The 13,654-nt window shown below is 58.4% G+C and overlaps 4 protein-coding genes across 4 annotated transcripts; 3 read left to right on the forward strand and 1 right to left on the reverse strand.

The window, feature by feature from the left end:
• Positions 1-270: 270 nt before the first annotated feature.
• Positions 271-1,131, reverse strand: E0L32_009804 (uncharacterized protein; the record flags this gene model as incomplete). The annotated part of the gene is made up of 1 exon (XM_031144807.1): positions 271-1,131. The coding sequence occupies one exon, from the start codon at positions 1,129-1,131 to the stop codon at positions 271-273; it is 861 nt and encodes a 286-aa protein (XP_030990453.1).
• Positions 1,132-2,828: 1,697 nt separating this feature from the next.
• Positions 2,829-3,662, forward strand: E0L32_009805 (uncharacterized protein; the record flags this gene model as incomplete). Its single annotated transcript, XM_031144809.1, has 1 exon — positions 2,829-3,662. One exon carries the CDS (start codon positions 2,829-2,831, stop codon positions 3,660-3,662), a length of 834 nt encoding a protein of 277 aa, XP_030990454.1.
• Positions 3,663-5,699: 2,037 nt separating this feature from the next.
• Positions 5,700-11,538, forward strand: E0L32_009806 (uncharacterized protein; the record flags this gene model as incomplete). The annotated part of the gene is made up of 2 exons (XM_031144810.1): positions 5,700-8,918; positions 8,986-11,538. 2 exons carry the CDS (start codon positions 5,700-5,702, stop codon positions 11,536-11,538), a joined length of 5,772 nt encoding a protein of 1,923 aa, XP_030990455.1.
• Positions 11,539-12,526: 988 nt separating this feature from the next.
• On the forward strand, positions 12,527-13,590 carry E0L32_009807 (uncharacterized protein; the record flags this gene model as incomplete). Its single annotated transcript, XM_031144811.1, has 2 exons — positions 12,527-12,680; positions 12,797-13,590. 2 exons carry the CDS (start codon positions 12,527-12,529, stop codon positions 13,588-13,590), a joined length of 948 nt encoding a protein of 315 aa, XP_030990456.1.
• Between the last annotated feature and the right edge of the window lie 64 nt (positions 13,591-13,654).

Raw genomic sequence — 13,654 nt, forward strand, 5'->3', positions numbered from 1 at the left:
AATGGCCGAAAGCCATGGAGCCGTCCCGAGAGCCAACCCTCTGCTTTGTGGCAGAGAAGAGGGTGCCATTTGAGGAGAGGCAGGCCCCGGTAGACCGTGGAGGGCGTTCTTGAAGAGACCGGGCATCGGGAACCGGATTTCCCAGATCGATATTGACCATATCATCTGATGAGGTTGACAATTCACTTTGCTCGCCACTTTATAGACGATGTTGAAGTGAAGGGATTGTTTTGAATGTGTTTTCAGTCCTCTTGAAGGCATTTTCACTCCCTACAAGAGGAGTGACACATCAGCGACAACCGCCCGGTGATCCGACAAGTAAATGTCGTCATCAAACCGATTAGCGAGGATCCCAAAGGTGAGAAAATCGGATCGGCTGCCGGCTTCCTTGACGAATAGGAAGTCAATCCTTTGGGGTGTCTCATTCGGCTCTCCGAACGAAGTGTATGTAATGTCGTGGTTCCCGTACTTCCGTTCACTGGACACCAGTTCCGATATGTCTGCCATGCCCCTTGGCGGTGAGGTGATGGTCCTGTAGCCGCCATCATCCGGAGTGCTGTTGAGATCCCCCCCAAGAAAGACTGGTGTGTTTCCGTATTCCTGCGTCCACATCTCGGCGATGTCGAGGATCAGCTTGGCGCTTTCGATTCGAGCCTTGGTCCCCCGGTGGTCAAAGTGGGTGCTCATGACAATGACACGGGCAGCGCTGAGCTGGCTCCGGAATATACCGACAGTCACCACACGGTTGAGGTCGGCATCCCATCCTCGAGAGGGCTTATCGGGCGTCTCGCTGAGCCAGTACATCCGCTGTCGTTCACATTGCCATTTGCTTGGCTGGTAGAAGATAGGGGAGAACTCCCCGGCGGCCACTCCGTCGTCACGGCCCCGGCCAATGGAAGCCCAGGAACTACCTAGGCTCTCCTGAATGTCAACCAGTTGAGCGTGAAGGACTTCCTGTAGACACACAAACGCATTATCATGGCCCTGTGTGACGAAACTGAGTTGAGAGCACAGCTTTGGACGGCGTATCTCCCACGGCTTCTCCTCCGCTGCCGGACTCGTTGTTGCGTATCGTATATTGAGAGTGATGAGGCGCAGAGGTATCTGCTCTTGGGCATCTATTTGTGTCATGTCTGGTCCGCATCCAAGCCTGGGCACGTCAAAAAGCTGGCGACGGAGTAACGTCTGAAATGGCTTTGAAGGGGCAGCTTGGCCGGGCAAGGCTTCGCAAATGAGGTTTTAATGACGAACTAAGTCGAGAATGGAACGACCAGACCACAGATGATTGATCGAGCCATCCACAAGTGCTTTGCGGGAACATGAGTGACGATGTGAAAAGGCAAGATGCACGTGATGGATCAACCCTCGCGGTTGCCTCAAAGGGCCCAAGACGGGAGATTCTCTGACTAACACGGTGTATGCTAAATTTGGCTACTCTGCCTGTGCCTGGATTTCAAGAAGCGGCCCCCGGCTGTTCGCTCAAACTGCACTTTTCCTTCCCATCGTCGACTCGATCCTGGACCCGGATCGACAATGCCGGGGCAAGGAACCGTTCAATGGATGCAACTTTTCGAGAAAGCTCTTGTTGGGCTGCGACAGCATGGGCACATCATGCAAGGCACGTTTTGCCGCCTTCGCCCATTGACTGGTCGCAGTTCAGCATCTGCTTATTGAAGCGAATCAAATGCGCAGGTCATTCCCAAGCCGGTGCACACAGATGATACGAATCCGGAATATGCTGTCTCGCTCAACAGAATCTCATTGCTGTTCCGGATTAGTCGGCACCATCTGAGTGGCTTGTGGTGGGCAGCACAGTCAGATGGTTAACCTTTCGGGACGGCTGCGCATTGTGTGGCTGTCTTGTGTCTCACCCTAGTGAGTAATCCGACCGCCCGAGGCTGTCACGGGTCCCCGAGCGGACGCACTACTCGAGGCTCCATCACGACCTTGGCTTCCCACAAGCAGGATTGATTGCGCTATCACATATCTCTATGTGATTTCTTCGTGGAAGGGTGAAGAAGAACCGGCTGCTTGGAACAGGGTTTTCTTCAGTCCAGATAAGCAACCCCGCTTCAGCTCGTGATGACCTCCTTGGCTTGCAAAGCTGCGTGTTCAGGACACCACTTCGCCCTTCCCAGGGAGGCGCAGGGATGTCGGAAAGTGATTCATCGACCCTTATTGGATCCCTGCACGTGCGAAGGCTCATCAGCAGCTGCCCCGCGAAGTGAGACCTTGAGCTGGGTGACCACCCTCCTTTGTCTTCACAAGGCTGGCTGAATGCGCCCCCCTTTGGTCCTATATTCGCCGGTGACAGCGGCCACTTTACGAGGGAATGGACTGGCATGTACCAGCAGACTGAAGCTGTGCACATGAGCTTGCAGCCCTCGACGCACGCATCTATATAATACTATCGGCCTGGCCTCCCAGTACGGAGTACTGCACGCATAGGATTACTGCAATCGGTTGGGTCTTTTTCTTCTTCTCCTTTTCCCATGGTTGCACTGCATCGGCACTCGTCCGTTGTGCAGATTGTCCTTTTTTTTTTTTTCACGGGCCGATACATGGTTCCCTTCTTACCGACTTGGACTCGATCAAATTTGATAAACAAGGCCCAAGTCGGGCATCCCGGATCTGCTTCTCGAGAGATATCTACTTAAGGCTATCATCTCTGCCTAAGGTGGCCACTTCTATCTCAGTCATAGGTGCACCGAGGAATGGCTGCCTGTCACTACCGTGAATGACATCCTGGGATGACCAACTTTTAAACCATTCGCTGTCCTGTTGTTCTCAACGGGAAATTTCCTCAAATATCAACACAGTACTACACAATGCCTACTCCCACTCCTGGCAGCCGCTCACGGCGGGACTCGTGGCCCCCTACTCAAGTACACATCGGTAGCACGATGGACCACGACAATATCAACAAGGACGAGCCTGATCTTGCCCTGATAGATGATGATCCTCTCACATACTTTCTCACGCCTGCGCCCGCTATGGAGGACGAAGACATGATGGACCTCGATATGGATGCCGGCATCGAAGACCCCAAGAACCAGACTGAGATCGTCCGGTCTGTGAGTCCCTCCTCGCTGGGAGGCCTGAGCCGACCGCCGCCCCGGCCGCCAACACCCCCACGCTCTCCGCCTTGCCGGCTCTCGCCCGATCCCGATTCGACAACCGACGACGACGATGACGGGGAAGAGTACATTCGCCTCGGCACAAGCTACCGACTCCCGCTCAATCTTCCATTCAGCCTCCGCGAGTTTACTGGCTTGAGGAAGAAAGCCTCTGCAGGGAAGACGTCGAGACCGACGCTCCTGTCGCCCAATAGCTTTCCCGGACCAGGTTCTTCGTCGTCATCGTCTATGCCACCATCGAACTCATATGCCTCGTCACGAGGCCGCTCCGCAGTACGATTTGGATCAGGGCCTCCTGGATCCCGTCGTTCAGTTGGGCTCCGCGAGCGGACTCAAAGTCTACCCACAAGACAATCACCAAGAGCTTGGCGGGAGCCGAGTCCTGATGTCTGGTCTATCGAGGAGGAGGCCGAGGACGATGTGGAGATGGGCACCGCAGAAGGCGGCACGCAGGCGGCTACTGAAGCACCAGTCACAAAGCCCAAGAAGAGGGTACGCTTTGTGCTGCCCGTTCAGGAGATATGATCACGGGCTGTGGGATGGAATGCGAACACGAGATTGGTCAACATTGCATTAGATGGCGTTCTGGCATACATTTTTTTTTTGAGGCATTGATTGCAGCATTGTTCATCACAGGCATGGTTACATGGGTGGCGTTGATGGATGCTCAGTCACACAGCATTCGGTGGCTCGTTTTCGTTTTGTTGTTTACTCTGGCCTGGTCGATCCAGCATGTCGTTATGTTTCGTTGCTTCGCACCATAATTTGAAACGTCTTCATTTGGCTGAAACCTCTCGACCAAAGTCCCCGCTCTAGTATGTGTGAAGTGGCTGATTTAAGCTTACCTCCCGTCAGCATACCGACATGAGCAGATAGGATAATAACTGCTGCATGTCGAAGATGCAAGTTTCCGTCGCAACAGCCGCCCCTTCGCCGAGAGAGGAAGTCCAAGCTACTCGCTTTCTACGCGGTACCAGACTCGGACTCTGTCAGCGGCACGAAGGGAAGCGAAGGCGATGAGAGGATGCTGGCTGCACGGGACGATATTGGACGGTCCAGGATGTCCTGTCTTACGGGCTTCCCCAGCATGTGTCTGATCCTGGTCTGTAGCTGGATGATGTCAGCCCCGGTCCTGCCCTCCCTTAGCACAGCCTGTCATCACAACAAATCAAGGCCCGCGGCGGCGGCACCGACATGGACAATCGCATGCAGAGAGTGCTTGTCGGCTCGGGCGACTCGACGCATGGCGCACTTTCCGAGGAAGAGAGAGGGTGTGACCACTTGTTCCCTTTTGCTACATATCACCTTCTAAGGAGAGTGTGTCGCAATGGACAGACAGACAAACCGTATTGTGATGGATGGGTGGACTGAGATGGAGGTGCAAAAGCCACAATATCCCCAAGCCCATCATCTGACAGCCAAATGCGCATATGTGCGTCCTCTGCGATGCGAAATGCCCACGCATGAACAACAAGAGACGCTACCGGCGTGCAATACCACCAAAAGCAAGGCCCCTCGGTAGTTTTAATAAACTTTCCGGATTGGCGATGGCCCAAATCTTGGAGATCAACGCCGACTGGGCAGATCAGTGCAGTTAATATCTTGGTTTCGGTTGGAGGTTGCTGCTGAAAATGGCGCCCCGCCGAGGGGGATGGTGGACCGCACAGTGGGCTCGAGTGGTACCAGAGGGGCCAAAGCCGGGAGCTTCCAGGGATGGGCGAGCCCGGCCGGCCCTAGAGCGGGTACACATGCGCTGCTGAGCGAGCCTCCTAGGCCGTTGGGGGTTTAGCGGGATGCGCTAGCCGGTACAGATGAGCTGGGTGACCCCCCCATAAGAACAGGGATGCCTCGATCTCATGCCATTGTTTATGTCTGGGCTCACCGGCGCTTTTCATTGGCCGAGGCCAACCATGTTATTCAGGTTTCCTGATCTGCTCCCGGTCTTTCCACAGCAGACAGCACAGCAAAGTACAGCACAGCATCACTGGAGCAGCCCTGCCCGCAGCCATTTTTTTTCCCTTTCCGACCAAAGGGAATAATTCCTTCCTCCCGAGATGAAGTTTCTTTTGTAGCGAGATCTCGCCAATGCGCTTCACCCAATGACCAGCAGAGACAGCCCCGACCGACAACGCTGCAGAAGAGAGGCATAGACTGCGTGGACAGCCAGCCCTACGCACCAGCTCGAATAGCTCAACTGACGTTGTAGACCGCCGCGGGCGCTACCGGTTGCTAGGCGAGGCTCTGACGACGACTGCTTTCCTTCCCGACTACTGCCCGCGACCTTGCTGTGCGACGATCAGCAAATCTCAGCCCGACAGCATGCGGTTCACCTAGGTGTGTGTGTGTCTGTTCTGACTTGCTTCTTCTCTCTGCTGTTTGCGCAGCCTATCTACCAATTGCTTCCTATCTGAACCCTCCCGGATGGTCGTCTCCCACCCCAGGTGATCGTCTCCTAGCCTACCTACTAGGGCCGCAGGAACCCCGACCTCGAAGCATTCCGGATCGCAAACCGCCTCCTACCGAGGAATGTAGCTAACCCGGAGAAACTCACCAATCTAGAACATGCCATCGCCCAAACCACCTCCCGACGACCCATCACCGGGGCCTGCCACCCCTTCCACCCCTCACCGTTCGTCCCCAGCCAGCGGCGCAAAGAAGGCCACGCCGAACAACACCAACAACAAGAACGATGACGGCGCAACCCCTTCCTCCTCCAGCGGCCGCAAGGCACCCGCCGGCGCGGGCGGCGCGGGCGGCGCAAACAGGCAGCGCTCGAGCACGATGAAGCCCCAGCCCACCCTACTGAGCGACTTCCTGCTGGGCCGGCAGACGCCCGCGCGCGTCGCCGCCGCCCGGCGCAGGAGCATCGACGCCGCAGCCGTCAGGGCCGAGCTGCGCCAGGAGATGCGCCAGACCTCGGTGCGCAAGCTGCAGCAGCCCGGCGGCGTGCGCGATCGGGTCAAGAACTGGCAGAAGGCCAACGCCGCCGCCATGGCCGGCGGCGGCGACCCCGAGGCCACGCCGACGGAGCCGACCGAGGTGGGCGCCCAGCTGGACGAGGAGAGCGTCACGGAGGAGGACCGGATCCGCATCAAGATGAGGCAGCGCGCGAAGCGGCGGTCCGCGCCGGCGATACACCACAAGGGCAAGAGCGAGACCAGCCACGAGGAGTCTCAGGAGTCCAAGGATGGGCAGGACCATGCGCAGGGCGACTGGGAGGAGGACGGAGAAGAAGAAGGAGGGGCAGCCGATACTCCAGTGCACACACCGAAGACGCGAAGCCCTCCTAAGAAGAGGATCGTCAGTGACGAGCACTGGATGAAGAAGCGGAGGAAGAGCCCGCCGAGGACAGCACCGGCCAAGACGAAGACGGAGGGCAGACCCATACCCAGGGACTTCCTCCAGCGCACTGCGCAGAACCCCTCAGTGCAGAACAAGATCAAGGACTGGGCGACGAGGGTCGAGCCACCGGAGAGTCCGAAGGTGAAGACGTACAACACCAAGTATGGGGATACAGTGACGGTCGAAGAAGACGCCGAGAGCGGTCGCAAGAGCGATGGTGATGGCATTCGTGTGCGGCCCGTTCGAAAGAAGAAGACTAGCGAGAAAGAGGCGGGAGTGGAGGACGCCAAGCCCAGCCCCAAACCGAAGAAGACGTATGAGGATGATGGGATCCGGGTGACGCCATCGAACTCGAGCTTACCAGACGATGGTATCCGGATACGACCAGGTCCCAAGTCAGCAAATGACGATAACTCCTCAGTGAGGAAAGGCTCGGAGCGTAGTACTCGCATCCCCAGCGCTAGACGTGATCGCTCGCCATCGGAGCGGATAGAGGTCGTTGAGGAGCCAGAGTCTACTGTAGAGACACCGACAAGGAAACCGAAATCTCGCAAAGCGTCAAAGTCGAAGAAGAGCCAGGTTGCCTCTAGTTTCACGGGCACCCAAACGGACGGCGTCACGGAAGCGACAACAAAACAAGACGAGGACTCGGCCTCGTCGGCGGGCGATCACAGCTCCGTTGGAGCTTACGAGCCATCCAGTGCCCCTGGCAAATCCCTCGCCGATATCCCCTTTGGCTACTCTGCATTCAGCGAGTTGGACCTCCCGCACGGTGGCAGCGGGCAGCGGAGACCCAAGGCGCAGCGCAATCCTAGCCTGAAGGCGGTGCCCAAGGTGTTGAAGAAGGTGATGAGCGAGGGCAAGAAGATCATCCACAACCAGGTGGACCCGCCCAAGCCGGTCGTGAACCAGCCGCCGAGCATTGAGAGCTGGCTCAGCGGGACCGTCGATCCATTCGTAGATGCTCCGGCGCCGCGGAAGAACTCGGTCGAGGAGGACTGGAAGGACGAGGCGAAGAGGCGGTCCACGTCCGCCTCTCGGGACAATGAGGCCAAGAGGCGATCTACGTCTACTTCTCGTGATAAAGAGGCCAAGGAGGCCAAGGAGCAGACGCCGCCACCTCCTCCCCCAGAGCCTAAAGCTGTTAAGGAAGAGACGACGCCGAAAGAGACAGAAGAGGTTGAGAATCAGGAGAACATCAGCCCCAAGGAACCTGATGAAAAGAAGAGACATGAGGAGACGCCGCAAACGCCAAAGAGGGATAGCTATGCCGCTTCTTCAACAACCCCCAAGTCAAGCGGTCTGAAGAGAAGCATGGCGACTAGGAGTGCCGCTTCGCCGCTCAAGACAGGAAGTGCCAAAAAGACTTTCCGGGAAGCGCTGAGGGAGGCTTTCCGGGGCGAGTCTGGAGGTCACAACTTCATGCCAACGACATATCACACTGTTCAAGACGACCGGCTTACCGAGGACGAAGATGACTCTGAGAGATACGAATCATCTAGGCGCCGTTCCATTGGTGGCTCCAGGGGGAGATCACCGTCACCCGACCCGACTTTGTCAACGATCACCGAGTCAACTACAACAGACTCTGCTTCTCTTCCCGCTACATACCCGAAGCGCAGGCCTCCCACCAACGGCATGCACGAGCTATCTACCATCGTGTCTGAGGCGTCATACAGCACTCACGAATCAGATACGGTATCGACAGTCTCGCAGACGACAATCACTCAAACCACCGCCCTGACGGCTACTGACTTGACGCGCCAAAAGAGCAACAGGTCTGGCCTCAAGAGACGGCTGACCAAGCATTCCGACCTGGTGTCCGTCCTCTCGCTCCCCGACGACTCCCAATTGCCAGCGCGGACAAAGAGTATCAGAGTTGCTCGAAGCCTTCACAGAAAAACAAGCAAGCTCGACAATGCTACGCTGGATGACCTACTCAGAGAGTTCGCCGAAGACGAGAACCTCTACTCCAGAGAGCTCAAGACTCTTGTCGACGGTGTCGTGCCCGTCCTTCTCACGCAGTTCGTGCATGGTGACTCGCGACGACCCACAGACCTGTTCGATCCCAAGTCTTCTGGATCGCACAAAACAGATAGCCTGTCCAAGTCTGTGGTCAGCATGGGCATCGCGCTGGAGAAGCTGAGGAACTTTCACAAACGCGTCCCGTTACATGACGCTCAAGCTCTTCTCACATGGCTGGAGAGCGTGTATCCAGTCTATGATAACTACCTGGATGTCTGGCGCCTCGGCTTTCAGGATCTCATTGTCAACCTTGCCCCTCTGATTGGGAGACCCGGCGATGAAGACTCGCTCGTCGGCGCGATGCCTTTGAATGAGGAGGGAGATGTGCTTGACGATAATGGCGAGAGGGTTGACGTGGCCCACTTACTGAAGAGGCCACTGGTGAGGATAAAGTGGATATTGAAGTTTGCCAAGGTTGGTTGCAATGCATGCTGCATCATGAATTGACCGCGTATGATAAACTAATACGCAAACAAAACAGGGAGCGCGATTGATTCTTGGCGGTTTCATCGATGGAGAAATCGTGGTCAAGCTGGAGGCGCTGCAGGAGAAGGCCCGCCGGCGCCACCGCGAAGAGATGGCCCGCAAAGCCGACGAAGACGCCAACAATACTGACCCGACGCGCGCGCGCGACCTCAGGAATCTGGCCCCGATCAGCTCGGTGCACGTCGACCGGACACGCCAAGTCTACGCCAAGGACTGGTTCTCGCTGGACCTCTCCCACTCTAGCGGCCAGCGACTGGAATGTCAAGTGGAACTCGTCTTCAGGGACAAGGCGGACGACCGAAGAGACCCCGGTGACGTACTCATCCGCGAGACTGGACACCACGGGCAATCATGGCTCCTCTTCCCACCCGTCCCGGCGGGACAAATCTCTGCGCGGAGAGGGCAGTCTTCGCGGTCGCTCGTCGCCATGATCCGGGGCTCGCACAACATGGTGGAGTGGTACGAGCTCCTGACGCTCACTGCTGAGGACGACGAGGCGGTTACGGAGTGGCTGGACATCTTGGGCACGAAGCCGACGCCTCCAGACCTCTTTGCTCCGGGTCCGACCGCGCTCTTGCGGTTGGAGGATACGGCCCTGTCCAAACTGGACGTTGATGACATTCCTCTGGGCGAGCCCAGTGTGGTTGACGAGCCGCAAGCCTCGCCAACGAGACGATCATTTATCCCGCCAGCTGCTCCGGGCCTGGAACATCAGAGGTCACCTAAGACGCCGAGTCGATACCATCAACGACGGCAGAGTCGGCCGACCACTCCGACTTCGACGCATTCTCCGAATGGAGAGTCATCACCCGACAAGACGCCGACCCAGTCAACGTACCACAAGTCTCCTGCTCCTTACGACGCTCGCCATTCGTCACCAGAGGACTCGAGCCGGCCACTTCGGGAGGACATGCGACCTGACCCAGCCAGGTTGGCCAAGTCATCACCTCCTAACAGCACTCCCTTCCGCGAAGATGGCGCACCGCCTCCCCCAATCCACCGCACCCTCACACCGAAGAAGTCTTCCGCCTCGCCACCCGTCGAGCTGACTTCAAGCTCCCGTGTCAAGCGCCGGACCTCATCTCCTCTGAAACACGAGTACCATCCATCTGACGTATCATCCGAGGGCTCTGCTAGTTCCGAGAGCTCTGGGTCGGAGTCGGACGACTCCTCGAGCGACGAGCTAGAGGAGGATGACATCCCTGATACGCTACCCGGCATTAGCATCAAGAACGCTGAGCCAAACCCCACAGAATCTGTGATCTCCGACAGCAGCATCACCCCTTCCCACTCGGCATCGCAGGTTGGCGTGAACAAGAATGCCGAGGGCGAGACTGAATATCTGACCAAGTCGGTCGCCCTTACATCGTACTGGTCGAGTCGCAAGGGTATCTGGAAGGACATCAGCCCAGAGCCCTGCTCGATCGTCATCAAGCCAGGTCTTCTCGAGGCGTATCCCCTCGATGCCTCGCACTCACACCGCAATTCGCCGAGCCCGGGCGATGCCAATGATGAAACTAGACCCCTCATCGCTCTGGACCTGACGCCTGTCGTCATGATCCGGCAGAGCACGGTCGTCGACCTCGAGATCCGCTCGCCTGTCCGGCCGTACTCGAAGCTCAACAAGATCGAGAGCTCCATCTTCCGCTTCCGCGCCCCCTCGGCGAGCGAGATGGGCACGCTGTACGTGGCGGTGCACCAGTCGCGCCTCAACAACGCCAAGTTCAAGGCGCTCGAGGAGGAGGCGCGCTTCCGGTCGTTCGGCATGGGGGCCGCCGCGTCTGGGGACGCAGGTCAGGAGGACGACACGAGCAGCCGCAGGCGGAGCTGGTTCGGGCGCAAGAACAGCTACCGGGCGTCCACGCGGGCCCCGTCGCAGTCGCAGGGCAGCTCGTCGACGGGCGTGTCGGCGTCGAGCTTCCTCAAGCGGCTCACGGGCGGGGGCAACCTGTCGTTCAACATCGACAAGTCGTCGGTCGACAAGCAGAGCCGCGTGGGCAGCGGCAGCGGCAGCGGCGGGGCGGCGAGCCTGTACACCTCGGAGGGCTCGTCGTCGGCCAGCGGCGGCACGCCGCCGCGGTCGCCGTCGGTCAGCCTCGCCGAGGGCAGCACGCGCGGGCTCAAGGCGCTGGGGTCGGACAACCTGCGGATCCGGTGCCACCTGGCCGTGTCGGCGTCCAAGTGGGAGGACCAGGGCAACTGCCTGCTGCAGATCACGCGGCCGCCTCCGGGGATGCGGCAGGAGCTGAACCTGTACCACGGCATGGAGAAGCGCATCATCGTGACGTCGATCCCCAAGAAGGAAGGGGAGAAGGCGCTCGTGGTGCTGGACGTGGTGCTGGGCAGCCGGTGCTTCGGGAGGCTGGGCGCGCGGGGGATCGTGCTCAACGTGTGGGAGGACCTGCGGGACGAGAACAACATGGTGGGCGTGGTGCCCAAGGCCGGGGCGCTGAGCGGCAAGGTCAAGAAGTGGTGCTTCCAGTGCTCGAGCGCGCGGGAGGCGAGCTGGATCCTGGCGCTGGTGGCGCAGGAGGTTGTCATCTCCTGAGTGAGTTTGTTGTCGAATACCCTTGTTCTTGTGAATCGTTTTTATTTTCCCCTTTCTTTTGTGTACTTAGGTGGTCAAGGGGGTGGCGGGGAGGGGGTTGTGTATAGATGGACTTTGGGAGGGAGGCTCTTTTCTCTTATGGGAAGGTCCTCATTTTTTACATACTTTTTTATGAGAGCGAGCGAGGGATATATCAGCGTGTCTTTGTTTTTTTGCTCATTTTGCATTTTAGAGAAAGGGTGGCATGAGGAACTGCGTACATATTTCAAGATGGGCGGCGGTTTTGACTGCATGTATCTACCGTTTTACTGCTTTTTGACTCTTGCGACGGCTTGCATATTGGCATAGCCAGTTGAGGCATCCGCTTTGCGAGGTAGACGTTGCATTTTGAAACTTCTCATACCAAAACCGGTACATTAATGAAAATGGTTATTATTGATCAAGTTGGTATTGAAAACAATGCTCAATGTTCCCCTTTGTTGCATGCACATGCCCTCTGGACTCGACCGAAGCTATTGTTAGCATTGATCGATGTTCTGCTGAATAAGCATTGCATCACCGGCTCAGCCAATGAGCGGGTCGCGCGAGTTTATTGAGGGTATTGTTTGCGGACACGCTCACTGGACTTGAATGGCTCAATGGGTTGGTTGCCCTTGGTAGCTCCCTCCCTTCCAAGGTTCTTATCCATTATCGGCTCCTTCTACTACTGCGCGCCAGCCCGTGTCGCAAGCGGCAAGCTCTTTATATTCCCTTGCTTCTGCGACATCAACACCATCTCCTTCCTCCCTTCCAACCCGCTCTCAACCTTACTACTTCTGCGCATTTCGGTCACTACCTTTGATGCGATAGTATTTCTACAATCCCTCCCTTCTCACTCCGCGCTTTCTCCTTGAAAGGGCCATCCATAGCCTCGACTCTCGACTCCTTAGCTCCCCGTCTCAGCCTTGTTCCACCCACCCGCGCAACCGCACCGAGACACACCTTCAACATGGTCGCATACGCCCAGATGAAGGTCGCCGACCTCAAGGAGCTGCTCGCCAGCCGCGGCCTCGCGCAGACCGGCATCAAGGCAGACCTGGTCGCGCGACTGCAGGAGGACGACACGGCCAAGGCTGGCAGCGCCGCCGCAAAGCCCGCCCCTGGTAAGTTTGCGCCATGCGATTTTTTTCATTGCTTTCCCATCGCAACAATCGTTTCCTCGAACGACTTTCTCCATCATGGTCCGTTCCCGAATTGCTAACGTGTATGTCTATCACAGCCGAGCCCGCCGAAGACGAAATCGACTGGGATGACGACGATGACCTTAAGAAGGACACCGCGCCTCCCGCCGCCGCAGCAGTAGCAGCGCCGGCTGCTGCCTCCGCTCCGGCCGCCGAGCCAGCCAAGCCCGCAGCCCAGCCCGCACCTGCAGCAGCCGCCGCCCCGGCTGACGCGCCCGCTCCCGCGGCCGCAAGCGCCGAGGCGACGACCACCACCAGCGAGACAAAGGAGGCCGTCCCCGAGGCCCCCAAGGAGCTGCTCTCCCAGCACCTCGCCGACACCGACGCCGACGAGGAGGCCAAGCGGCGCGCCGCCCGCGCCAAGCGCTTCGGTCTCGTCGTCGAGGAGACCAAGAAGGACGACGACAAGGCCGCCGGCGAGGCGGCGGCCGACCTGGACGAGGACGCCAAGAAGAAGGCCGCGCGCGCGGCGCGCTTCGGCGTCGACGCCGGCGCCAGCGCCGCTACTGCTACCAACGGCAGCAGCGGTCCCAACGTCAAGGGCCTGGACAGCGCGCTGCCCGACCGCAAGCCCTCGCGCAAGCGGGGCCGCGGCGGCGACGACAACGGTGGGCGGGAGCGGGACCAGAAGAGACAGTTTGGCGACCGGAACAACCACAACCGGCGTGACAACCGCGGCCGGCAGGGCCAGGGTCAGGGCCAGGGCCAGAATCAGAGGAGGCAGGGCGGTGGTGGTGGCGGCCAGAACCAGCAGCAGCAGAAGAGGAACATCCTTGATGACCCCGAGGAGCGGAGGAAGGCCGAGGCCAGGGCTGCGAGGTTCAGGAGCTAGATGCCGGTACCTCGACTGGTGGCCTGATGCTTGCCGGCTTGAAATCGAATCCGGTGAGGTGACG

The sequence above is a fragment of the Thyridium curvatum genome (assembly GCF_004353045.1).
Source record: "Thyridium curvatum strain D216 chromosome Unknown NODE_74_length_206198_cov_80.914379, whole genome shotgun sequence".
Lineage (NCBI taxonomy): Eukaryota > Fungi > Ascomycota > Sordariomycetes > Thyridiales > Thyridiaceae > Thyridium > Thyridium curvatum.